Genomic DNA, 27,300 nt, shown 5'->3' on the forward strand with positions numbered 1-27,300 from the left:
GTGCGGTGCTCCACATTGAAAGTGGTTTAACGGCGAGTGATAATTACGTCCCTTTTCATCACAAACAGTAAAAAACGCGCAAGTAAAGATAACATTTTATTTTTTTTAAAAGGCCTTTTTGCCTGGAATTAGTAGGTCAAATTTGTTCCTTTTTCGGTGGAGAACTTTTTTAGTAGCAACACTAATGAAATGTCAGAATTCTACGGAATGAAAAATCTGAGTATACCTGGGGATTAAGAAAATTAATGATTACGAAACATACAGAAATCGGAGGCTAGAACAAGGGTCGGTGCGCCACCGTAATTTAATTTTAAGGGAATTTTCCAGTTCGTATGGACTGATTTCACTTCAACTTAGTCTGAAGCCTATTTTGCTCTTAACAGGAGTTACGTCGTGCCATTGAAGGCCTGGTGGTGATGTCTGAAATGCTGGAAATTATGTACACGTGTATTTTCGAAGGGAGAGTTCCCACTTTCTGGCAAAAAGGTTATTAATTTTTGTATAGGCTCAAATTGCCACTAGATTAATTTGTGTATTGAAAATTCGAGTTTATAATTATCAGTCAAATTGTATTTAATAGCGATTAATTCATTGTGTTTAAGCTGTGATTGTTTTTTTTATTTATTTTACGTATTTTAGTAGTAAAAATTTATATAAGAGATGGGGAAAAGTTCCTGGACACTATAGCAGTAGATCGGAAATATATATATCTATATATATAAAAGAAAGTCGTGTTTGTTACAACACTTATAACTCGAGAACGGCTGGACCGATGTTAGTTATATCTTTTTTAGTGGATTCTTCTCAACTCCGAATAACAGAATAAGTACTAAAATATCGGATAAGTTATCGAATAACAATAAATAAGTAAATTAATTTTACGAATGCAAACAGCATGTGGTGCCATCCGTTGACAAAACTACGCATCATTTTTACGTCGAATTCGTGTCAGTTCAAGAAATTCCGATCTTGAGGTGAATGAAGAGATGCATGATTTGATCTTGATCGAAGTTACCTCATCAAAAAATGTTGTATATCAGAAAGTGCTTTGACATGCAGTAACGCAATATTGGCGCTCGAGAGAAGAGGCCTAATGTGTAAAACTGCCATTCTTCTTTCGCAATGGCACGCAATAAAACATTTCTATATTTGCAAACAGAATTTGTATTAATGTTAACCTTAATGAAATTCTAAGTCTAACTAAAGTTAACACGATATTATTAGACTGTAAGGTGGAACAAAGTGCGCCGGGTCAGCTAGTAATATATATACCAGCTGACCCGGCAAACGTTGTTTTGCCGTGTATATTCAAGGAAACATTTTTTTATTTCAATAAAAATAACTATCTACTATAATAAAGGTAGGGGTTGATGGTAGAGGGGTGAAAATTAAGGGTTGTATGTATGCTGTATCATAAAAAATAAAACAAAATTTTGTCTAAAAAATTAAATTTAGGGGGATAAAAAATAGCTATGTGAATACGAAACGTTGAATTGTTATGAAATAAAAATCTCCAGCCCGCCCATCAATGAAGCCCTTGGGCGCGTGGTGTCGCGAGCTCTTCCTGCGAGGCGGCCACTTGGGCGCGTGGGCAAATGCGCCTCGCTCTCCGCCGACGCTTTGCTGGCTTCCCTCTTTAGTTGCCCCTACTGGCTTCCTTACTGCTGTTATGCAGGTTAGTCTTAGTAGTTTAGGGAGTCAGGATATACATTTTAAAATTGTCAAGAGACAATTACTAACAAACTTTTTTGGATTGATTATTGAAATATTATGTTGACGGCTCATTGGTCTAGTGGTTAGTACCACTGATTTGACAGTGACAGTTACACCGGTTCGATCCCCGGCTGACACAACATCGATGTGATGAGCATTTGGTGTTGTGCTTAGGTCTTGGGTGTTTAAATATGTATTTATATCTATCTATCAATAATATGTATGTATATCCGTTGCCTAGTACCCATAACACAAGCTTCACCAGCTTAGCATGGGACTAGGTCAATTGGTGTGAATTGTCCAATCATTTAAAAAAAATAAGATATTATTTGATTTTTTATTTCGTTTGATTTCAAATTGTTCAAGTTTTGTATTCAAATGTTCATAGCTCTATTGTGTTAACTACGTACTACTCTGATCTTACGTACTGTACGTAGCAAAAACGTTCGTAAGAGTGCAATTATGGCTAATATAAAATTGAGGAACGCGCTAATGTCATAAACTATTAAATTTATTTTGTGGGCCCATAAAATAGTAATTTTGACAGACGACAGCTCGTGGCGAAGGCTGGCCCATAGACACGTTGTGTTGGGAGTTTACGGTGATGCCCTTGGAAGAGACTTCGTTCGTCCGTCCGCCTAGAGATGGCGGTGTCTATATACGGTAGGAAATGTTATAATTACACCACATATAGTTAAAAATCCATCTATTTTACAATAAATTAATTAACTAAGGCGTTGCGAGTGCTCAATACTGTCACCGAAACAGCCGACATTTTATGTTCTTAAAGCGACTTTGCAAAAACCACGTTAAATATATTAATCACGGTAATAAAGTTAGACAAGTATCTTGGCTATAAGCTGTTCTTCAGTTGCACTCTTCAATTCTGAGCGTTTCTTAAGGCATATTTTACCCCGCAACACCATTATGTGGAACTAGCTGCCCACTGAAGTATTTCCGAACCAATTTGACTTATGGTCCTTCAAGAAGAGAGCGTACAAATTCTTAAAACAACGCACTCGCGAGCCCTCTGGCATTGGGAGGGGCCATGGGCGCCGCACAACCTCCACTCTCCCCTGACTGCGGCAAGCCTCTGCGACTGGGTATACCTGTAATATGCCCTCATCGGCCTCGAGATCTGATGCCACTATACCAATAAGCTGTTAGTTGTATAGTTATAAATAAATAAATAATAAAGTTTTATTATAGGGGCCTATATCTAGAAGGCGCTAGCTGGAACAAGAAGGAGGGTTATCTCCAAGAACCATTACCTATGCAGCTCGTGTTTCCAGTTACGCCTATACACTTTAAACCAATTCGTGCAACAGGACGAAAGTTGCGCAGTAAGTATACTCTCGCTATTATATTAATTGTTTTTTATATCCTATTTGACATAGCAGTGAATTGAGCAGTGTTGTGGCTTCAGCGTGCGACTCTCAGATCGTAGGTTCAATCCCCGGCTGTGCACCAATGGAGTTGTCTCTTTTCCCATTTAACATTCGCTCGAACGGTAAAGGAAAACATCGCGAAGAAACCGACATGTCTTAGACCCAAAAAGTCGCGTGTGTCAGGCACAGGAGGCTGATCACCTACTTGCCTAATAGATTCAAAAATGAAACATATTTAGAAATCTGAGGCCCAAACCTAAAGATTGTTGTTGCGTCACTGGTTTTTTTTTATTTGACATAACAGCGTAGCTACTGAAATATGTAAAATTTTACAGCGTTACATTAGTTAAACGAAATATATAAATATATGTCCATATGACTACGGCGTAAAACTATAGTAATAACTGACAGTAATTGTAACTAAACGTATTTTTATAGATCGCTACGTATGTCCTTGCTACTACTACCCGAAGCGAATGGGCGCCTTCGTTGTGGCGGTCGATCTCCACTCTGGGAAGGAAATACCCGACTTCTGGGTGAAGAGAGGAACCGCCTTGCTATGTACTTTAGCTACTTAGTTTATTTATTAAATACTTCTTCAACTTTTCTGTGTTTTTATTCATGTATATGTCGCAGCCAACTAGCTTAATTAGCCGTTAAAAAACAGACTAGCCGTTTAACTAGTGGCCTAATACAACCCGTATTAGGCCACTACAAGACCAAGGGCAGACCAAGAGCTAAGCTAAGTTAGTTTAGCTTAGCTCGCATAGCTGACGCAGTTTTCCATACTTGTGTGCAGACCGCAAACTATGCGAACTAAGCTATGTGAGCTAACTAAAATATGCGAAGCTAATTTAGTTGTGTATGCCGATGCGCAGCTACACGAGCTAAGCTAAGCCCCTCCCGCTACCCCGCACACCATTTGCACATCCTTCGCCACACTGACTGAGCTTTGGCTTAGCTGTTGGTGTGCACGCTATTTATTTCTAGCTTAGCTTAGCCTAGCTTGCTTGGCATAGCTTAGTTTAGCCTTGGCATAGCTTAGTTTTCGGTCTGCAACCGGCTTAAAAGATGTTCAGCCAGTTGATCAAACAGCTAGGCAAATGACTTGGATCGAAGACATTTCATTGCTTGCCTTGCCTGTTGACTGTTAATTTAAATTTAATTTCACTTTCAAACACTTATTTATTATTTTTCAGTTTTATAATAAAAAAGCTTGGAAAAACCTAGTGTTAGGATTTGAATATAATTTAAATGATACAAATTTAAATATTTATTTACAACTTATAATGAACTTAACGCTAGAATACATATGTATACGAAATATTATGCAGAAAAGTATTTAATAAAAGCACCTTCACGTTATATTCAGTGCAACCGACATTCTTTGGGCTAACATTTATTTCAATACAAACTAACTATAGCGACTGGCATTTTAGCGTTGGATTGTAACGTTTGCGTTTAATGTATTCAGAAGGTAAGTCTATAATTCCTTCAATATGGCACAATACAATGAACAAAAATCATAAAATTAATATCAATTATGTATAAGTTTCACAATACTTTATTAATTGTATAAATTTTATTTATGGCCTCTGACTCAGGCTGTATTAAATAAAAGTAGAAGCCCATAACAGTGGCGATATTTATTATTTTCCCGATAAGCTCCACATTGAACCAAAGATCACACAGCTTTCTCTGGGTTGTACCGACTTCTCACGTGAAATCTTCGCTTATACCTCCTCAAGGGACATCTGCCTGAATGCCTTTCATAAGCGCCGTATTCGCAAGTTGGCGCGTTGCAATTTCCCTGCGCGACGCATACTCTGTCTCTTAGGCCAAAGTGCTCACGTCCACGCGCTAGAGAGAGACACTCGCGACGCCGCGTCGCGTCGGGCCAATCGCAAACACAGTAGCAGGCGCCATCTGTTATTTGACTTCGGAAGAGGCGGGGACATGTGCATCTGAAAGATTAAGTTTCTTTAGGAAATTGGTCACCATTGAGCCTTGGGGTCGCGAGTTTGATGCCCGGCTGTGCACCAATGGACTTTTTGTCTATGTGCGTATTTAACACTTACTCGTACGATGAAGGAAAAGTTAGGAAACTAGCTTTAGATCAAAAACAGTCAACGTGTGTGTGTCAGGCACAGACGTTTGATCACATACTTGCGTATAATGGAACAGATACAAAATCCTGAGGCCCAGACCTAAAAGGTTTTAGCCACAACATAGAACATTCTACAACACAGTTCTGAAAGATTCAGCAGCCTCTGAGTAATAAAGAAATAATTACCTCCGCATTTGTGGCGGAGACGTCTGTTCTTCGTCTCTCTCTAACCTTGGCTCTTCAGTAGCTCTCCAATCGTTCTGTCTCTCCTTGGATTCACGTCTTTCATCAGAAGAGACTCGATCGATTCTCGTGCGAGCAGTGCTTTGTAGGGTGTCTTTGGAAACGCATGCGCACCGTGTATGGTTGAAAAATAAGATACGCGATGCTGTGAGATTACCATCCGCTTTGCTTAGCTGAAAAATGAGAATAAATTAATAAATTTTCTCTCCTTATGTCTAGACATAATTTATCCTTAAACATAACTCAAAAAATGTGCTTAACTAAAAGGGAAATTTTTAAACACTAAAATACTGCATAACAGAAAAAGTGAATCAATGTCTTCTAGTCAAGCACTTTTTTCGAGATGACATACTAAAAGAAGTTGAGCATGAAGTACAGACCCAAGCTGTAACGCAAGTTGGGCTCTGTACTTCGAGAGCAAACGTCAAGTGGTGAGAGAATTTTTTTGCTAACGCTAAAAAATGGTCTACCTGGTTAGTTATTAGGTATTTAACTTTAAGCAATTTTAAAAACAAGTTGAAGAATTATTTTTATATGCATTTGTTCGCTCCTGATAAGACTGCTATTGTTAGATTAATAACTACAGTGGTTTTCAAATGTAATATAACATGATTTAGATTGTACTATTCTATAAAATAAAATTAAAAAAACATCAACTGTTTTATACTAAAAAAAAAAAAAAAAAATTGCTCAGTAAAATCGTGAAGGCGCTTAGTACATTTTTTTTATAGAACAGGGGGCTAACGGCAGGAGGCTCATCTGATGTTAAGTGATACCGCCGCCTATGGACACTCTCAATGCCAGAGGGCTCGCGAGTGCGTTGCCAGCCTATTAAGAATTAAAAAAAAAAAGAAAGACGCTGTTTTCTTAAACCTAAGTCGATTTGGTTCGGAAATAATTCAGTGGGCAACTGATTCCACATTGTGGTGGTGCGCGGCAAAAACTGCCTTAAAAACGCTCTGTTGTGGAACGGCGGACGTCGAGGTAATACGGGTGGAATTTCGTATTCTGCCTCGACGTCCGATGGTGAAACTCAGCTGCAGGTATTAAGTCAGTCGTACTGATTGCTATTGCTGGAGCAACCCATTTTCATTACCGTTGTAATCGAGTATCCTCTGAATATATAGATCTTGTAGGATAGCAAAAGCCAAATATGGATACTTACAAAGAAAGATATAGCGACATATTTCCCATCGACGGGTGCGCAGACCTCTGCTTCATTGTAACAGCAACCAGAATCTGGCGCACAGCGATGTAGCTGGACACATGGTGGCATATACCTGTTTTAAATGTATGAAACTTAAATATTCGACATTCTTTTCAATTTGTTTGCTAAGTTTTTCTAGTTGATAAACTTGTGAAGGAAGGCTGGTGTACTGTTCCTCTAACCTAAAGGGATCAGTCTAATCACTGACAGGCCCGAAGGTTCAGGTTGAGAAGTTGTATACATCCTTAGCCGGGATAACATCCTTTGCGTTTGCGGGTATAACGTCATCGTAGTGATTTGTAGGCACAGATTATAGATAGCGGGAACTATGACTGGTATGTCAAAATCAAATACATTTTTGACGCACGGAGTCAAATTTAGCGCTAAGTCGTCGTTTCTTGATATGATATGAGATCTTATATGCTTTCGATGTATGGACAGTCGCAACAATTATTGTAAATACAACTAGTATAAATATTATATTAACTATAAGATAAAGATAACTCTCGATTTACTGAACTGATTTTAAAAAAAGCCAGGAGAAAGCCTTATATTTGTGTTCCATGTTATATATTAACCTCAAAAATGAAAATACTTTTTCGTGTTTCGTGATTTTCAAAGTAAGACGGAGAAAGAACGAACGATCTGTCTGAATGTTCACGATAACACTAAATCTACGTGGAATTTATTTACCATCAATATCTAGAATGATTCATGGAAGGTTTACTAGTATAAAATATACATACACAGTATCTGCCGCAGGCGCTAGTTTTCTAACTGTGAGCCATCTCGGTTGAGGGATGAGACATTTAGCCGCACGCACAACGGTACCCATATTTGTTATTACGGCTTTTCGAATTTCTCGTCGCTCTTCAGGGGTTGCTTGTGCTGAAATACGTACGATTTGTTTGAATGTTAGTTAAATTAATAATTAATTTATTATAAAGTTGATGTTAGAAATGTAGACCCATGAATTCAAGAACAATTAAGCAGGCGTCACCCAAAAGTCGCTTTTTTATTTTAGCAAAATTTAAGTCATCCGCTGAATAGTATATTTATTTATAAAATCTTGCCAACGCTCGGCACACTGAATTGGTACAAGAAAAATAAAATGAAATTTTTAATGTTACAAGCACTTATAGGCAAATATAACTTCACACACGAAGAGATAATAAAAAGAAATTAAGCAAATTTAGATTTTAAAGTGTGACCAACTATGGATATCCGGACCCAGCTCGTTAATCAGAATGCTCTGGACATCGGTGAGTTTTGGCCAAAACGCGTTCTCCGGAAAGGAGGGATAAATGGAATGATGGGGTGCCTGGGGTAGAGGTTACACGAAATTAATTTTGCTAAAAGGTTGGGGCAATCAACTGGATTTTTAAGTGCATATCTCAATTGCAAACGATACATCATGGTCTAAGATCCCGCTATACAACGACCTTCACCGAGATGCTTATTTAATGAAACTTATTTTATATATAATTTAATATGTCAATAAATATAATCCATATGGGTTGCCTAGCAAATTTCAGTCCAGAGTATGTTTAATTAATTTAAAAAAAAAATATTTTTTTAAACATTTCACCGGTATGATTATTAGATAAATTCTATACCAATCGAAAGTATGAAGCCCATAGAATATGCAAACGTTAGGTTGTTTTTAATCAATTAATTATTTATGTGTATATTTTTTATGTGACACTAAAGTATATATTCATCTTTAGTATAAAAGAAGGTTATAGTGATACATATATAATACTACCCTGATTAAAAATATTGATTGAAAAAAGTTCAAAAAATGTACTACATGCAAATTATAAAAAAAAATTTTTTTTTTAATATTAATTAAACATACTCTGGACTGAAATTTGCTAGGCAACCCATATGGATTATATTTATTGACATATTAAATTAAATATAAAATAAGTTTCATTAAATAAGCATCTCGGTGAAGGTCGTTGTATAGCGGGATCTTATACTATCAATTAATTTTCTACGATTCTCCAATGACAACATCTTAGAGTACGCTAGCCTAGTATGTTGGCAACTTTTTGAAGTTATACTTCTTTAGGCGCGCTATGAAAAATTGATAAGAGTGAAATTTTACGATGCGCGCGCACCGTGACACAAAATTAACAGAATGAAGTTGCCCACGGAAGATGCTACGGCATTGGACACAATTTAAAAACAACATTCGAATAATAATAGAATTTATGTTACACTTAATGTAAGAGAATAATAATAAAAATTTATATATTTAATTTTTCAAATTTAAACTTCTTTGATTATTTAATTGTAATTAATTATTTGCATGCAATCAAAAACTATTTTTAATAATGCCAAAGAAGTAAAACTTCTTACGCGCGTACATAAGTACACGCACCCTTTTCTTTTAATGTAACGAAGCATAAATAAAATGAATAAATAAATTACTCGGAAATCGAAGTTAGGAAGTATATAAAGGGATATTCCTTGTGCGCAAACCATTATGCTTAAAAATTAAATCATAATAGAATGAAAATAAACTATTTAAAGAAATACTATCTAAAGTAATGTAAACCCAATTATATTTTTCGATATATCTATGAGAATAGGAAACTCACAATCATCCAAGATCCTAGGCCTCTCATTAGTAGCAGCAATCGGATCTACAGCAGACACAATGGTGTGTCTGTATCCGTCCAAACGGGTGAACGCTGAGGGGGTCACACCAAGGCTGAGGAGCGGTTTCGTGGTGGAACTGATTTCGTCTTCGATGGGGTCCCACTCTTCAGCGTCGTCGTTTGCATAATCTCCATCGTCCTAGAAAAATATTATTATGTATAATTATTTATTTATTCATCGCTAGAGTCGATGAAAAATCGCCGTTTGGGATGCCGATGATCGCTTGGAAGATGGGACGGGCTTTGGTATTGGATGCTACTTGTGTGGACACGTTAGCCCTGTCTCACCTCCAGACAATCAAAAAAGCTGGGGCAGCCGCAGAACAGGCGGAAAATAATAAACGGCTCGAATATTCTAGTCTTTTCTCCAACTTCGATTTTGTATCCTTTGGAGTAGAGACTCCTTGGGCCGTGGGGTTCAAGTGCACAGGCGATTTAAGTTAGCTGGTAGATAGTACCGGTAACCCCAGAGCTGGTGCTTTCCTCGCTCAACGAATAAGTATCGCAATACAGCGAGGAAATGTGGCCTATTTGAATTAAACGTACAGGAACAAAACTTTTTGAATTTGTTTGAATTGTCTTTTTATAAATTTTAATTATTTCTATGTAGGTTAAGAAAATTGTAAATATTTGAGTGTTGGAAGTAAATTTTGATTGTGCTATTTAAAACATTAGTTTAGAATTAATGAAATAATAGATTCAATCGTTTTTTTAATGACCGAAAAGGCGAAGGGACTTACAAATTACTACAACATATAAATAATGCTAATTTCTATTTACTAGAGTGACGATATCATAAGAAATTTGTCCTTTAGTTTAAGGTAAATTTAACAATTTATTGCCAAAATAAAATCACTATCGATCCAATTTACAGACAAAAAAGATCTTTCTCTTACAATGGATATTTGTCCGTAACAACTTTAATTTTGCTTCGGAGGATATGACACATTTCCGGTCGGAGAGCCTGTAAAATATAAGCCGACTGGCACCTTGATAGATTGTATTAAATCACCTTGAGATATAGACTCTAAATTCGATTCATAGCGATTCATAACTATCACTATTTATTTTATACAGTTTTTGTAAACATATTCAAAAAATCCAGTGGCGCTACAACCCTTTAGATGTAGTCTGTATCTGTGTCTGTTTCGTGATAAATTGTTTTTTTTTTAATACGCACTTCACGCCGTTGTCTTTATGGGTCTAAGGCAGTGATGGGCAAAGTACGGCCCGTAGGATAACTCAGGCCTGCGAAATTATTTAATCCGGCCCGCCGAGGTTCCATCGACATGGATAGTATATGGCGCGTTATAATAACGTTTTGCCGGTTCAAAAGAAAAAGTAGATTCAACTTGTAATGTTTTAATAATATTATGATTGAAAGCTTTAACACACAATGCCTCTAGAATTTCTTAAACTTTGTGGCCCGCCATTAAAAAAGTTTGCCCACCACTGGTCTAAGGTATGCTGGTTTCCTCTTGACGTTATCCTTCGCCGTACGGGTGAGTGTTAAATGCGGAAGAAAAAAAAAACACAATTTTTGCACAGCCGGGGATCGAACCTACGACCTCAGCTTAATAGGCTAATACTGACTCGTAAACATATTTATATATATGTATAATAATCACTAAGTATATAAGTAGGTACGTCTCTTACGTCAGCTGTATTATTTATAAGTTGTCCTTATATAAAATTGTAAACCTCACAATCCCTGTAATTAGTTAGTCACACTCACAACCAATAAGCATACAAATGAATGTTGAAAAGAAACAGACGCGTGCGCACGCACAGGAGTTATTCCTGGATGTATGGAGCGGAATGACTCATACGTGTAAGGAATTATTGGATAGCAATTTAATAAATTCAAAGTTTAAGTTATAAAGTTCTGTTTTTATTAACATATCTTCCAAACAATTACCAAAGGACACGGTACAATTATCTTCAACAAACCATCCAATAGGACAGCCCTCAGAAAATAGTCTGGAGGCTCGGGAATTTAAAACTTTATTCTTATTAAACCAAGAAAATTTCAAATGATCCATTCTCCAATACAATAAGCTCCAATGTTCATTTTGTGCAACAACTTCAATAGACACTTAAGAAGTAATGAAAATATGATTGCATGGACTCGAATGATAGCAATAAAAACTCTTTGATCTATGGTTTTATTTTTACGACTTCAGTTATGTTAAAAGCTTGTTTATGATAATTTAATTTTATGGTCGTTAAATGTTTTATTGTCATTAATCTGAACAATATTTTTATAGACATTTGAGGAATTTTTGTGATAGGTTTCAAATCAAAATTATTTTTATTACTATGTACTGATCATCAATATTAACATAGGAAGATCTAAATTTACGTTTCCTATTAGTTCCCAAATCCCAAGTCAAAGCTCAGAAGAATTGGCAAGAAACTCTCCGACTCTCTTTTTAATCGTCAAGTTTTTAGTTTTTTTTATGTAATAGGAGGCACTCACATTGCCAGAAGGCTCGCTTGTTGCCGGCGTTTTTAGAATTGGTACGCTCTTTTCTGAACTCGAACTGTTTCGGAAATACTTCAGTGGTTAGTATCAAGGAAATTGTGAAGAACAACCATCATGTTTCACTTGACATAATGAAACAAAAGTTAGAGTGTAAGTTGTCTGTTTGAGCTTCGCATGCAATTCAATACTGTCTTATGGAGCGCATACAAAATAAGTTTACTCGATTTCTTCTTACTATTTGATTTATTATTTGTCTTGGGTACAATCAAATAGAAACAAGAGGGGACTTACAGTTGGCATAGTATCTACTTTTTATTTTCCGGGGGTGGTGCGTAACCCAAGTATTCTTCAAGAACTCGGTTTCCTTGTACCTAGAAGATATGTGCGAAGGCCAAGGTTGTTTGCGATACCATTCAGAACCAGTTTGTTACACATATCCCCGTTAATAAAGACGTTGCGTCTGCTGAATTCCGACATTTTCGACATATTTATATGTTCGCAGAGTGAGTTCACAGTAGCGATATTGTGTATCTTATGTATTTAATATTATATAATTTAGACATAATAGTACTGTAAGGATAGTGTATGTTGGCCTAGTGGCTTCAGCGTGCGACTCTCATACCTGAGGTCGTAGGTTCGATCCCCGGCTGTGCACCAATGGACTTCCTTTCTATGTGCGCATTTAACATTTGCTCGCTGAAGGAAAACATCGTGAGGAAACCGTCTTAGACCCAAAAAGGCGACGGCGTGTGTTAGGCACTGGAGGCTGATCACCTACTTGCCTATTAGATTTAAAAATGATCATGAAACAGATTCAGAAATCTGAGGACAAGACTTAAAAAGAGGTTGTAGCGCCACTGATTTATTTATTTTATTTTAAATGTATTTAAATATCACATACTTATACTTTAATATTATTTATCGTATTATATTTCTTTCTTTTTTTTGACATTATCGTAATTAAACTGCAAGGATAGTGTTATTATTGTAAATAAATATATTTTTTATAAAACTAAATTTCACTAGAATCTCAATTTAACAAAAATAATTGAATTTGATGTCTGTTGACTTTACCCTTTAAATCGACCTTTTGTTTAGTTGGATGTTGCAAGCTTGCAATGTATTCATCAACGGAGCGTTTGTCATAGTTGACCTCACCTATGCGATAAAATAAACGATTTTCATAAATCCCACATACAACCTACGTTACCTAAGATTTGTTTAAACTTTTGAAATGAAGCAATGTTTGTTTCATATCTTACAATTGAAATAAATTGTTTTATGTAATGTTTGACGCAAATTATGTTCATAAGCAAATTTGCGTCTTTTTCCAACACAAATGAACTGTGTTCGAGATAATTAGCTAATTAGATGTTTTTAGCGTTGACGTTAATTTTAGATTTATTATAGATATGTCAGTATTAAAACTAATTCTAAATTTACATAGTAATAATAATAATTAAAGATGTATAAATAGAAACTTAAAACAAATTATTATTATTACTCTGTAGGTTAAGCATATTGTAAATACTGTAGATATATATTAGTTTGTTGATACTAGACTACCCTGGTAGAGAGAGTGAGAAGGGTGAATTGCCTTATAGAAATTTTATTTTTAAAATTTCGTAAAGAGAATTTATGAAGTATTAGTATTTTATATTTCATGCAAAATAATTTATTGAAATCTCAAATGACGAATTGTAAATTAAAATGCCACGTGTTTTTATTATCGAAGAAATAAATATATTATTTGTATTAATTTTCGACACTTAATATTTTAATGAAAATTAAATTCATTAAATTCCTAACATATCTTCCTTTTTCCCTCCCTCTAAGTCTCGGAAATCTAAAGTTTTAGATTTGTATATGAACAAGAGTTAAAAATTAGTTTGCCAAAGAAGTTTCACTTCTGACATGTGTAGGTACTTTGTACGCACGCACTTTTTTTTTAAATAAGCCACTACATTTCTGATCTTAAATTATTACATTAACGTTGAATAAGTGTGATAGCTAATCGGTTAAACATTAGCAATAATTACAAAGATTACGGGTTATCTCAGCATTAAATACGCCGACAAACAAACGGGCAGCTAATTGCTTCTTGGAGCTCCGCGGTGAAAACAGGGTCATAGCGGCTTGGACGTCAATAATTTCAATACTTTTGTTGTAAATATATTAAGAGTAATGTAAAACAGGTATGGTTTTCAAGAGATCTTTAGAGTACTTTAATTATAAAGACAAGCAACGCGTGTTGTTCACACGAGAATGTAAGTGCGTGCTCCTTTATCATCATGCCTCCTGCTAATCTCTATCACAAATCTTTGTTTTTATTATTATTAATTAACTATTAATTAAGAAGTCATGTCGAACATGGTGTGATTGTTGCAGCTCATTAAAAACGTTGTGTAAAACAAAAAACTTGGCGATTAAAAAGAGTGGCGGAGAGTTTATTGCCAGTTCTTCTCTTCCGTTCTACGCCCTTGATTTGAGAACTGGCAGTAAATGTAAAATTCGAAGTAAGAAATATAATATCTATTGCATTTTCCTGTTTGGGAACAGTGTATATTTGAGATTCCCACAATAAATAATAATTGCTTTGATTATTGTTCACGATAACTTGCGCTCAACTTGACCTAAATATATGAAATCGCGACAATTTGATCTAAAAATACATCTTGATTGTTTTTATGTTGGAACAAAAAAGCTAATACAGTATTTTTTAATCACATATATTTTACTAAGACATGGAAAATTACGATCTAGCCTAACTAAAGACCTATAACATACATGGAAGACACTGTGTTCTTGTGTTAAATTTTTTCACTTACCACTGTTAAGCATTTAAGACTATCGTGCACTAACACTAATTCAATAGTTCAAATGGCTTTGTCCTTTTCAGTCTTAATACTAGGCCCGTGGTGTCAAGGAGTTGAATAGCCTCGACATTTACGTGATGGTGGAGCCTATGTTCGTGGGTGTGGTTTATTATAAACACTATGTTTATTTTAAACATGACTAGCAAACTCGGCGAACTCCGTTTCGCCACCAGATGGCTTCTTTTTATATAACATTTCGTTTGGTGATCCCGCTTTTCTGTTGAAATTTTTCCTGAATTTTCTATAAACCTCACGGAGCCCGAGACCTTTCCAACGAATGCAAAACCGTGGAAATCGGTTCGTGCGTTCTGGAGTTATAGCGTCAGGAAGGAAAACCCGACTTATTTTTATATAGTAGATTATTTAACATAAACATTGAGTTAAGATCCTAGGGGCTATGAATCGTTCGTATTATTCGCTTGATAATTAAAGACAGTGTGATACAAAGCCTTACAAGAATAACAAACGTTTTAACACTCAAAAAAGTTACAGTGGAATTGGCCGCTTTTTTTTTTTAAATTCAAAGTGGCGTTTGTGTTTTGGATGAGCTTACAAGCTAAACGATAATGTAACTTAGAAGGACTCGAGGAAGAAGTGGACAGAATTGGGCCGGTCACATTGCCCGCGTTTGTGTTGACAGGTGGGTCAAAAATACTAAAAAGAAGAAAAAGAGAGAACGACCGCCAGGAACCAGGGAAGATGAAATACAAGATATAGCGGGGATTTGAAAATAGTAACGAAGATGAGAGACAAATGGAAGAATTTGGAGGACTCCGATTATATTATGTACTCGATAAGGGCTATTTTATAATGTTCCTTTTGTTTAATTTAAAAAACATAAGGAATATAATTTGTATGACCAGCGCTGTGGAACATTCTGGTTCTCAGGATGATGCTGAGCCAGGGCCAATTACAGCCACAGCACAGACGCCATACATAATTGAAACGAACCGAATAAGAAAGAGAAAAAGAAAGAAAAAAAAATATCATTAATTTTTTTATTATTTTTTTTTTCTTTCTTTGATTATTGTTATTTTGTGTGTGTGTTTTTGTATGTAAAAAATTATATGTCTATGTATGCATTTCTCACGTTATATTAAATGATAGGTACAATCTAAACCATACCAATTACACAGTCAATACTATTATCATTATTTGTACATATCTCAGTTCTTAGAATTATGATGTCACCGCTACCAAGACGTCCTTTGAAAGTTGAAGAGACTTAGATGATGAAAATCGCCTTTTATTTATTTAAACCTTTTAATATTTTACAAACCCCGAGTATTTTATGTCAGCGGGAGATGTTTATATAAAAATCCGCCAAATTCGCATTATTTTCTTTTAGGGCAAACGAGCTTATGGGACGCTCAAAGACATCGCAGTCCATATACACTCATTTAGTGGGTGCGTTGCCGGCCTGCAAAGAAAGAGAATACTATTTTTTAAAACAAGCAGAGTCACCTCCCAGTAAAGTGCCCCACCGGGAGTTGATTCCACAGTTCGTTAGTTCACAATAGAATCTCTTGTGAATTGGACCCCGCCATCAAGGCGATGCGAATGATATTTTGTGTTAATACGACTCGTAAGGTACACTCTTCAGAACACTCTCCATAAGACACTATGTAGGATACGGAGAGAGAGTGAATCAAGATCAGCAATACATTGGAGATAATTCGACAAGCCCTTCGCTGAATTTGGTTAAAAGGAAGAAGCTGGTATTTGGGAGCTACCAGCCCAGAGATCTGAGTAGTACCATATAAAGTCGTATTTGATCCTTGTACGTTACACTCAATAATTTTACCAATATACTAGCTGATCCGGCAAACGTCGTTTCGCCATGTATATCATTTATAATAAAAAATAGGGGTTGATCGTAGAGGGGTGAAAGTTAGGGGTTGTATGTATTTTTTAATGCTGTATCATAAAAAAATAGAAATTAAAAATTTTGTCTAAAAAATAAAAATAAAAATTTAGGGGTGGACTACCCTTAACATCTGGAGGGCTGATTTGTGAATCTAAACCATTCCCAGATCCCCTTGAAGACACACAAAAAATTTCATCAAAATTGGTCCAGTCGTTTAGGAGGAGTTCAGTCACATACACACGCACACAAGAAATATATATATTAAGATATGACATAAATATCTTCCGTTTAAAGACAACCTCGAAGAATTCTGTGTAACATGATCGTACGTGCAGATGGTTCAATTCTCTAGCAGTGCACGGGTATTTCCCCCGATTGCTTTTATATTTATTGATAACTAGCGGCCCGTCCGGCTTCGCACGGATGGATATTTATTTTTTAATCATTTTTTGTAGATATCGATATGTTCTTTAATATTGTGGAACATATATTTGTTCTATTATCACTAGTTTTCGCAGCGCATGCGATGAAAGATATTTTATAGGCATTTTTTTACATCTTGGTTAACATTATTGTAGTAGGTTCCTTATTTTGTTCTTCCTAAAACTGCCGATATAGGGGTGATACACATGCATGTATGCAGACATAAACTCTATATAAATCTCGCGGTAGAACGGATGTCTGATACCGGCGATGTGGCCATAGCATGAATAATAGGTAAAATTTATTATCGTTACAGAAAAGTATGTTTGAATAGAAAACGTATGAAGCACTCCATGGGTGTATTTCTGCGAATATAATAAATCATACAATTATATGAAGAGTCGATCCCTTCAAGAGGTAAAGAACTGGTACTTCCAACGAAATCTTACATCTTCGTCATAATTTGTGTAAAGGGAGCGAACCTACTCCATCATCCCTGTCCCCTGGCTTTTAATATAATTTATAGTTGAACCTTAAAATCACCTTTAGAGTTAAAGCGTCTACACACGGCCCTATAATTAGTTGCGATATCGGGACAATGGTGATGGGGAAGAAATCGGCTCAAAGTCGAATCGGCAGCCTACGAAGTTAGATCTCTAGTAGATAAAAGGGCCTGGGACTAGTGTTAGACAGGCTACTTTTAATTAATTTGCGATATTTGTTTTAAAATAAGTGTTGTTTGTTGTTGTTACGCCGGCTTTTTCTCTCGGCCTACAACCTCTGTCTTCTTTGCCGATGAGTAGGGATTAATAATTTAATGACGTGAAATAAGTGATACCTGTATCTTATGTTCCATAATAAACATATTTTATTTTATTTTTAGAGTTCGATTTGCACCACGAGGCTATCTCAGGTGCTCCCCAACACTTTCCCGATATCGCCTCTGATTTTACTGTCGTGTGTAGACGCTTTTAGACAACTAAATAAGATGTAAATTACTTTTGAGCCGCTCAATAATGTTATAAGCCGATTATATAAGATTATAAATAAGTAAGCATTTAAATTTTGATTTATTTGAGGAGCATTTTTCGTGTTTTACTCGTCTGGAATATGGATTATATATCCTCATTAATGGATAAAGAATATGCCTTGAAAAATAATATTTCATTATTAATATTCCCCTATTAGTTTGTGACCGTACTTCAGGCAAATATCTAACTCAAGTAGTATAAAGTCTAGTTCTCCTCGTATGAAGGTAAATCACTAGTCAACAGCGAACCATAAAGCTTGCTCAATCAGTTATAATAACTATTTATATCATATTACAAGCTTTTGAATTATTTACGACTCAAACATGACAATATGAATATCTCAAATGAACAGACACGACTTAGCAGCCAATTTTGTGTCAGTCATATCAGTAAATCACGATTTTAATAGTTAAATTTATCTCAAAAGCCCTAACGAATATACGACAAGTTAGCCAATCGCCAGTGAGTAGCGCGAATCCATAGGGTTAGCAAAAAAAGAACATTACTTTTTAGAATCGAATCCTTGGAGCTTTGCGAGTGGAATATGCGTATATAAGAACCTTATTAACTAATAAATTAACTTGTAGTTTATAAACTGAATAAAGAAGGTAAATTAATAAGATCAATGTGGCTGTGCACTATTGTACTTTCTGTCTATGTGCGCATTTAACATTCGCGAAGGAAAACATCGTGAGAAAACCGGCTTGCCTTAAATCTAAAAAGTAGACTCCGAATCCTGTTTCAACGTGTGTCAGGCACAGGTGGCTGATCACCTACTAACCTATAAGATTTCCAAATGATCGTGAAACAGATATCTGAGGTGCCTAAAAAGGTTGTAGCGCCACTGGTTTCTTACTAATGACCTTAACCGCAGGCAAATATCGTAATTCACTAATCGAAAATTATAAATATTTGATTCGAGAATATTGGTGAAAACTTTTAATTATTTATTTATTTATTTACAAATAAAAGAAACACAATACATAACAATTATAAGGGATGCAACGGGCGGCCTTATCGCTAATAAGCGATCTCTTCCAGGCAACCCTTATTATTGTTGAGAAACAAAATTCTGAAATTATTCCTTGTTGTTTCGACGAGTACGGGTTAAATGTAAAGAAGAACTCCATATCTAGCATCAAGATCCCTGGTTAGTTACCTAAGTATGAGACACATATATTGATATATGTTAAGAAAGGTTACTGCAGAAAGCTTGACCTTATATCACAATAAAACTTTGTGTATCGTTCAATTCGTGAAATACTTGCAAATTGTCTAAACGTTATGTTGACAACCCTAAAAGTTATCACTGTTCACTTGTTAGCTAAATTCCACAGTGGCAATGCAATTCAAACGAATAAAGCTTATAATTAGGATTAAAGCCAAAGCTTCATGGTCACGCTAAGCCGGCCGACTAATTAACTCATAAATTATAACTCACGTCTAAATATTTTGTTTTGTTCCACATATATCAATCATACCGGAAATCTTTACTGGGCTCTCCGAAACTTTATATATATATATATATAAATAAACGATTAATAAAGAACGTGAAAAAAAAATAACGTTATTTATTAGTATTCATAACAATACAGTTCTACGAGTAAGCATCGCAATACAGTGAGGAAATGATGCCAGCGTTAAAGGTACACTGCCACAGGGACCAAACTTATAAATGTGTTTTTATAATACTCATTATCTAAATAATAATTCTGAATTGACTATTTATATTTATTTAAATAGTCAATTCAGAATTATTAATATTATAATTAAAATTAGTACAGAGAATTGTATTACGTAATTACAAAATTAATTGCGTTCGAGCTAGGTGTGGACTTCCATAGTTGCTCCCCTCACACATGGAAATCAATTATACTTTAGTTTCTATAATATATGAATTGATGGATTTTTTCTCTTTGTGTAATGTTTGCATAATGTGTCGAGTGTTGGCAAGCTTTTGTAAATAAAATAACGATAACATTTTTCATCCTTTCTTAGATCCATTGTTTGACAAGGTCTATCAAAAAAAATACCATAATATTTTTTTTATTATACAACCACTTATTTGAAATAGAAGATTCGGGATAGAATACATATAGAAATATTATAGTGTAGACATTTCACATTAAAATTGACATTTCACATTAAAATGGATTAAAATGTCTAAATATAGCTTTTTTTAAATATATACCAGAGGGAAGCTCACCTGATATTAAGTGATACCGCCACTGACACTTAATGCCAGAGGACACTCAAGTGCGTTGCCGGCCTTTTAAATTTGTGCGGTTATTTCTTGTAGGATGAATTGGTTCGGAATTACTTCAATGGGCAGCTGGTTCTACATAGTGGTGCTGGCAAAAACTGCCTTAAAAACGCTCAGTTGGAACATCGAGTTGATACGGATGGAATTTCGTATACTGCCTTGACGTTCTATGATGAAGCTGTTTCAATCATATTAAGTTCATTGAATTTAGCTATGTTTGTCATATATTTCTTAAGTAAATGTTAAATTGCTTATGTTCTAATGTAATTGATGTGTATTTGTAGATATGTGTGTTAAATTTGCGATGTCATATTTTCTTGTTTGTGTTTGTTTTAGAACGTATAAATAAATACTAAGCCATGTCCTAGCCTACACTTTAATTACAACTAGGAATCATCCACATTCCAGAAGTCATGAGCCGTCTTAAGTACGACGCTTCGGTTTTATTACCGCCCTATTAAGCGAGCTTAATTTCAATAATTTAGCATTTAATAATATTATAGAGCCCTGTTGGGCCAGTATTATGAAACTTATGCAATAAAAAACGGCAGAACTATTATTATTAAGTGGATCTTAAAATATAAATCCAAATTGAATACTAAAGAACCATAAATCTGGTAAAACCAGATTAAATCTTAAACGTTGAATCGAGCAGCACTAACAAGCACTCTCAATGCCAAAGGGCTCGCGAGTGCGTTGCCGGCTTTTTAAGAATCAGTAACTCTTTTTGAAGGTTCCGTTCTAAAATCATTAAATTTATGATTTATAGTTAGCAAATCTAAATTTTAAATGCATGAATTAAACCTAAAAAATTCGTAAGCACTGAATATGAATGAACAAGTAGTAGTATATACTTCGAAGTAAAAAATAATGTTCACAAAAGCTCATATATTAAGAAAGTTTACAAAATAAACCTGTCGATGGCAAAGCACGAATCGAAAACATACTTGGGTCGCCTAAAATAGATAATAATAGGCTTCTGTTTTGTCCGGAAGTGAACTTTTTTGTTACAAAAATTAATAGTATAGTTTTTATAGCACTTTAAATAGAACACGTGTTTACGTAAACGCACGTGCGAGATAAAGTCATTTCCTCTACCTGTTACTAACCAGATAATTGAATTTCAGCGTCAAATTTAAATCGACTTGTTACAATGCCGAATTATGAAAAAAATATACCGATTCTTTTGTTTTGATTATAAGATCTCTATTTCATACGACGGTATTTTCTTTTTCTAATTACATATGTCTATTAATTTATTAATAAAAATGTAAAAGACTAGATCGTTGAAAGAATAGGTATGAATACGGGAACAATTTTTACGATTTGCAGTTAATGTTAACAAGTAACTGTGTAATTTATCAGTTTTTTCATATATAATAATTAAAACGCAATTTAATTATAGGTAGCATATGTCTAATCTATGGTCATTTTACTTAGGGTCTTTTAATTCTATTGGAACTATATCTTATGTAAAAATAATATTAGTACATGGTACGGTGTTTAGGTTATTGAAAGAATTCTTTAGATTAACTTGCTACATTGAATCCCTATGTTTATTGCTCCATACCTCATCCAAAAATGCTTTGCCGTTTAAGCGTGATAGTTTACACAAATGCTAGTTAGTGGAAGAATTGTGTATTTTCTTAAGGAATGAACGAATCGTTTATTATTGAAGGTAAGTGACTGCGGACACAAAAAATGTTTACGGACCACCCATAAAGCAAAGTGTTTTGAGTGTTAGATCTACTTAGGGATTTGAATTACGTTTTGCCGCTGCCGCTGTTTCATTGATAAATATTTAAATAGAAGATAAATAAAATCTTTGTCAAACTCAAACTCAAAATAACTTTATTCATACACGTACACTTATGAACGTCAACAGAAATGATGATAAATTGATTCTAAATTTACATTTACTACAAGTTCGCAAGTCAAGAAACTCTCCGCCACTCTTTTTAATCGCTAAGCCTACAAATCGTTTGAACTGGAGCAAACCAATCCCAAGGATTAGGATCATTAAAATATTCGTCAAATTTATAAAAATAATTTATTGATTAATTTAGTTTAACGAGAGCTTTGAATTTATTCAGTGATAATTCTCTAATTTCGAGTTTGCCGTTTGGTGTAAAAACGAATACAATGTCCATATAAGTGGGATATCTTCTGGAGCCTGATTGGTCGTACACTCAAATTAGTTCTATTTCGCGTATTATACTGGTGAAAGTCACCATTTGTTTTAAAATCGTTTATATTTTTTTGTATATACAACAAGGCTTCAATAATATATTGACCAGATAGTGCTATAATATTTAATTCCTTAAACTTATTCCGAATATATCTCGAATTAACTTGTCTTTTGATGTTAAGCTATGTCCTTAAACAGGAAAAAGTAATATTAATAAAGATAATACCGATAGTACTGTAATAATGTACATTTAATTTATCTTCTGTACCATGCTCTAATTTTAATTATTAAAATAAGTAATTATGTAATGTTATGCACAGGAATTTAGTTGGTAAATAATTAATAGATTACGATGCAAAGCGTAAACTATACAAAAAAATAGCAAACTTACATCATCAGCCCAGTCGTCTTTATAATCCTCAATGATCTTCTCACTTTTTTCTTCTTTCATCTCCTGAAACTCTCTGACCAGTCCTCGTAACTGCTCCTCACTCATTCCCCCCCAAAGCTGCATAGCCGAGAGAAGCTCTTCATCTTCTGACAAGGCATGGTCAGGTGATAGCGAATTAAACCTATCTAACTTTGCATACAATTTATTTGGTTCCAATTTTGAATTAGGCGCCGTCAACTTTTCTAATTTTTCATAGAGTTTGTCTAATCTCTGCGCGAAAGATTTCTCTGTGGTCAAACCGATTGTGATAGTAATGAGACACAGGAGTAACGCGATACGCAACATGTTGATAGCACGCCGGTCGCACGACTGAACCGGCCTGTGTGGATAAGGTAAACGCCCTGATGTTGGGCCCTTCGATTATAAGCGGATTACATATAAATTACTGTGCTAGTTAATGCCGATAATTTATATATTTATTTCGTAATTCTAACATAAATATAACAAAAAAACAATTTTACTAAAGGTGGAGCCAAATATGACTATATACAAGAAAGTGCAAATATTTACGAAAAGATTTTTTATAAAATATTTAATACATTTAACTAAGTCTAATTCGGTTGTATTGCATGATGGTGTGAACGTGAGGGTATGTATGTGGAGTGTGCTCATGATGCAGTTTCGTTAGTGCTATGGATATTCTTAATACTTCTTTAAAGCATATTCCGCGATGACTTAAACAAGTCAAATAAATAGAAGTCAAATATAATGTTTAAAGAACTTTATTTCTCATTACAAAAAATATTTTATTTACATGAGAAATGTAATATTATATACGAACGAGTTACACGTCGCCATCAGCTAGCCCAATTTGAGTCTAATGGGCTCATAAATATCCAAATTATCTTATCGTATTATTAAAATTAATTAGGTATTCTTTGAAACATTGCGTTCAAATAGCTGTAGTACATTTCCATATTACAATAGACATAGTAAACCTAGATACAGTACATATGATATTTTGTTTATAACTCATAGACTATTTAGATACTATTTTAGGTCGTTTTTGATTTACTGTTCAAATGTATATCAAAATATATGTGCATTGTTTATAACATCATGATTTGTGGCACCTTTGCAGTTGACTAAATTTTTATCTTTTTTTAGAAATAAGTACATTTAATTCATTTGTAACCAATACGAACGATACTCAAAACACACTTAAAAGATAAATTACGCAACTCTCCTAATTTCTATTCAAATATATCAATCGATTTTTCATCAAACATTTTGTCTCGCAACACATGTCAAAACATTAATATCATTTGAAAGGGATTACAAAACCTACAATAAAGTAATTTGTCAGTTCTTTGAAATAAAATACGATTAACCGGCCGCGTTTAGCGTCATTTGCCCTACATTGGCTTCCAAAGCTTATAGCTACATAAGTTATAAATAATGAGTTGCACGACTCGAGCGCCCATTCATACGGAGTCTGGATTCTGGAGATCCAACGTGAAATGATAAAACCTTAAAGTATGCAGGTCGACAAAAAGCGTCATAATTTAAAAGGTCACGCATTGTTGCCGTCGGAATTTTGAAAGCTGCAACGTTTGTTTAAAACATTAACTGTTGTTAGGAAAGTTTTTGTAGAATTACCCGAATTGAAATATTCATTTGTTAGATTAATTAGTAAGCTGTATCCTGAAGATTTTCCTCGTACGCTATAAATAATTTGCGATAATAGAATTGTTTCAGAAAAACCCGTTTTAATTGAATAAGGAATTTAAAATGAGGAATATTATTAATCATGCCTACTGCATAGCGTCGCACTATTTATCGGATCTCTTAGTTTTTTAGAACAAAACCATTTAATTGAACAGTAATTAAAAGTTAGTACATATAATTATAAGAATGTCTTTATATGTACTAACTTACTCCGCTGGCTCAGAGTGAGTAGGACATTGAGGAGATGGTATCCGAACCCAACACCATGGAAGAAGACAAAGCCTAATAGACTTCGCTCAATTGGCCACCTACAGATGATGGGAGAAGATCAGAGCATTGCCCAGGTACCACTGTAGAGAGCCGCCGCCATGGAGAGAGACTCACTCGAGCTCCAAGTAGCCGATTTGCGAGTAGCCAGATCGAAGGTATCGTTCCCTTCTCTCAAAGGCCAAGTTTATTTTAGTTCTTTAAGAATTACTAGTGAATTTATAAAATGTATTATTAGTTCTAGAGATTTTTATATTATACATAGATATATTTATAGAAGCAACGGAATATGATCACATTTTTATTGAATATGAAAACCATCGAAGCTCACATTAAACACTGTAATTGCTAATAAGGAGTGTACTTTGCCTCAGGTGAAGGATGTACATCTTGTTTGACGACTTTTAAGCAGTTAGCATGTTTGTACGATATATTAAACTTATTAAAAATATTTACAGACGCACTTAGAAGCGTAGTATTTAGTTTTTTCTCTTGTGTAAATATTGGTTATTTCTTTATTTATATTGCTGCCTCTGCGAACTTCGTTTTTTAGTGGCTACATACCATCATATGGAACATTATGCTATATTTTTATTTTTAAATTACTCCGATTTTGCTCTTCCGATCCTCAGAGTTCAAGAAATAAAAAAAACTTACTCGAATTGGATCCGACGTCTTTGAGTTTTGCTATTCCATATATACATATATATCATTGCATTTTTATTCATATAAATAAGAAAATAGATAATACATATAATAACTACAGACTCAAGTATTTTTTTCATAGATTTCATTGTTTTATATATTAAACTTCAGAATTGTATGAACTGATTTGGATTACTTTTTACGTTTACTTCTACATGATTCAAGTGTGTATCAACAAACTAAATATTAAGACGGATATGATTAATATCTCACCAACTCTAAGCCTAAAACCTTTTCTAGGTACTCTTACGCGGGATTTCCTCTACAATTTACTATAATTTAATTTTTTTTAACATATTATCTACGGCAATAAATAATGCCTTATTTCCAAAAATATAAACTCTACCATCCATGATTATTTGGGCATATAGATAATCAAATGTCTGCCCTGCGATTCTGTAACTCACTTCACGAACTCACACAGCGGTTTTCCCAGCGGCGGTCGCGCTCAAATTAGTCGTGAAGCAGTCATTTTACGATTTGGCATTCTGATAAACAATAAACTACAAGCTCCCTCCTTATGAGAATGATTGAGAAGATTTGAGCGTGACCGCCGCTGCGAAAACCGCTGTGCGAGTTCGAAAAGTGAGTTACAGAATCGCAAGGCTGTTCTAAAAATGTATGTTTATTACTATGAAGATTGTATAAACGGAAATCGACATCCCATGATAATCGTTAAGACAAAACTACGTACTAACTTATATGTGTATATAATGTACATATGTTGCCTGAAAGTGAGTAGAGCGTGACCGTTTATGATGCTATGACCTGAATGTGGGCAGATTTTAGATAAGATTAGTGCAAGTAAACAATTACGCGCTTTTGCGGTTTGGTAATGTGTATGCCATATATATTATCAAAGACAATCACTTAAAACAAAGTTTATTCACTGTACTAGCTAAGGAAAACTTAAGCTAAAGCAGTTTAATAAGACACGCTGTTCTCACCAAATAATTTTCTTAAACGATACTTATTTAGGTATTTTTCTGTCAAATTGATTCCGAAGAATAGTATTAGTAGTAGTGTAGTAGTTTATACCGTAGAACAGTGCTTTGCCAACCTTTTTTGTACCATGCCCCATGTTAGCCAACCTAAAATTCTTATGACACATACATAATTTATATATTAAAAAAATTAATTGTTCACTTAAGAAATTTAAATAATTGTTTTACGAAGAATTCACTAGGAAATTGTTAACGAAACAATAAGTAAATTTTCAAATTCAAGTTCTAAATAATTTTAATAAAGATTTTTCTATATTAATTTAGTGAGATCCTTGCGCTTGATACTTGCTGCACATAATTTTATATTGCGCTCCAATTTGGTTAGCTTCAGTCTCAAGTCTCCACGTTGTATATCCAGCTGATTTCTATTGATTGTTGGGGCGTCTAGAATATATTAAATTAAAAATGCTTTATAGTCCCAATAAATTACATACAACAAAATCAGTTTAATTTTACACTAGTAACTAGCGCAAAAATTACTTTAATTTATAATTTAATACATATAAATCATTAAAAAACTTTAAAGCACGGTCCCTGTGAAATACCCATAATGCAATGCGCCAATTTCTCGCTATATTGCAATGCTTGTACGCTTAGAGAGGAAAGCACCACTAGGGTCACTGTCTACCAGGCTGAACTTTCTTTTTCAGAAGACGTTTGGCCGAACGACCCACGCTACACTAGTAGTAACAGAGTGTTAGATGTTACATGAGTTGCCCCCTATTGACGAGAACGCCTGTTCCGATGC

At 34.6% G+C, this 27,300-nt stretch overlaps 2 protein-coding genes across 3 annotated transcripts in view; one reads left to right on the forward strand and one right to left on the reverse strand.

Annotated features, from left to right (window-relative positions):
* LOC125050816 (dynein axonemal heavy chain 2) overlaps positions 1-3,706 on the forward strand; it is a 90,482-nt gene extending 86,776 nt beyond the window's left edge. The window contains exons 77-81 of the mRNA XM_047650845.1: positions 384-486; positions 1,518-1,675; positions 2,261-2,376; positions 2,923-3,056; positions 3,540-3,706. Of these exons, the coding sequence (XP_047506801.1) occupies positions 384-486; positions 1,518-1,675; positions 2,261-2,376; positions 2,923-3,056; positions 3,540-3,679 (651 nt within the window). The 3' untranslated portion in view covers positions 3,680-3,706. The remainder of the gene's footprint in view (positions 1-383; positions 487-1,517; positions 1,676-2,260; positions 2,377-2,922; positions 3,057-3,539) is intronic.
* Positions 3,707-4,732: 1,026 nt separating this feature from the next.
* LOC125050808 lies at positions 4,733-23,234 on the reverse strand. 2 transcript variants are annotated; one of them, XM_047650834.1, is made up of 6 exons: positions 22,849-23,234; positions 9,265-9,463; positions 7,405-7,546; positions 6,617-6,731; positions 5,440-5,624; positions 4,733-5,065 (listed from the first exon to the last, which is right to left on the reverse strand). In XM_047650834.1, exons 1-6 carry the CDS (start codon positions 23,191-23,193, stop codon positions 4,786-4,788), a joined length of 1,266 nt encoding a protein of 421 aa, XP_047506790.1. In that variant the 5' UTR covers positions 23,194-23,234; the 3' UTR covers positions 4,733-4,785. The 2 variants fall into 2 exon arrangements, with proteins under 2 accessions (XP_047506790.1, XP_047506789.1); XM_047650833.1 differs by having other exon boundaries at positions 5,395-5,624.
* Positions 23,235-27,300: the final 4,066 nt, after the last annotated feature.

The sequence above is a fragment of the Pieris napi genome, chromosome 7 (assembly GCF_905475465.1).
Source record: "Pieris napi chromosome 7, ilPieNapi1.2, whole genome shotgun sequence".
NCBI lineage: Eukaryota > Metazoa > Arthropoda > Insecta > Lepidoptera > Pieridae > Pieris > Pieris napi.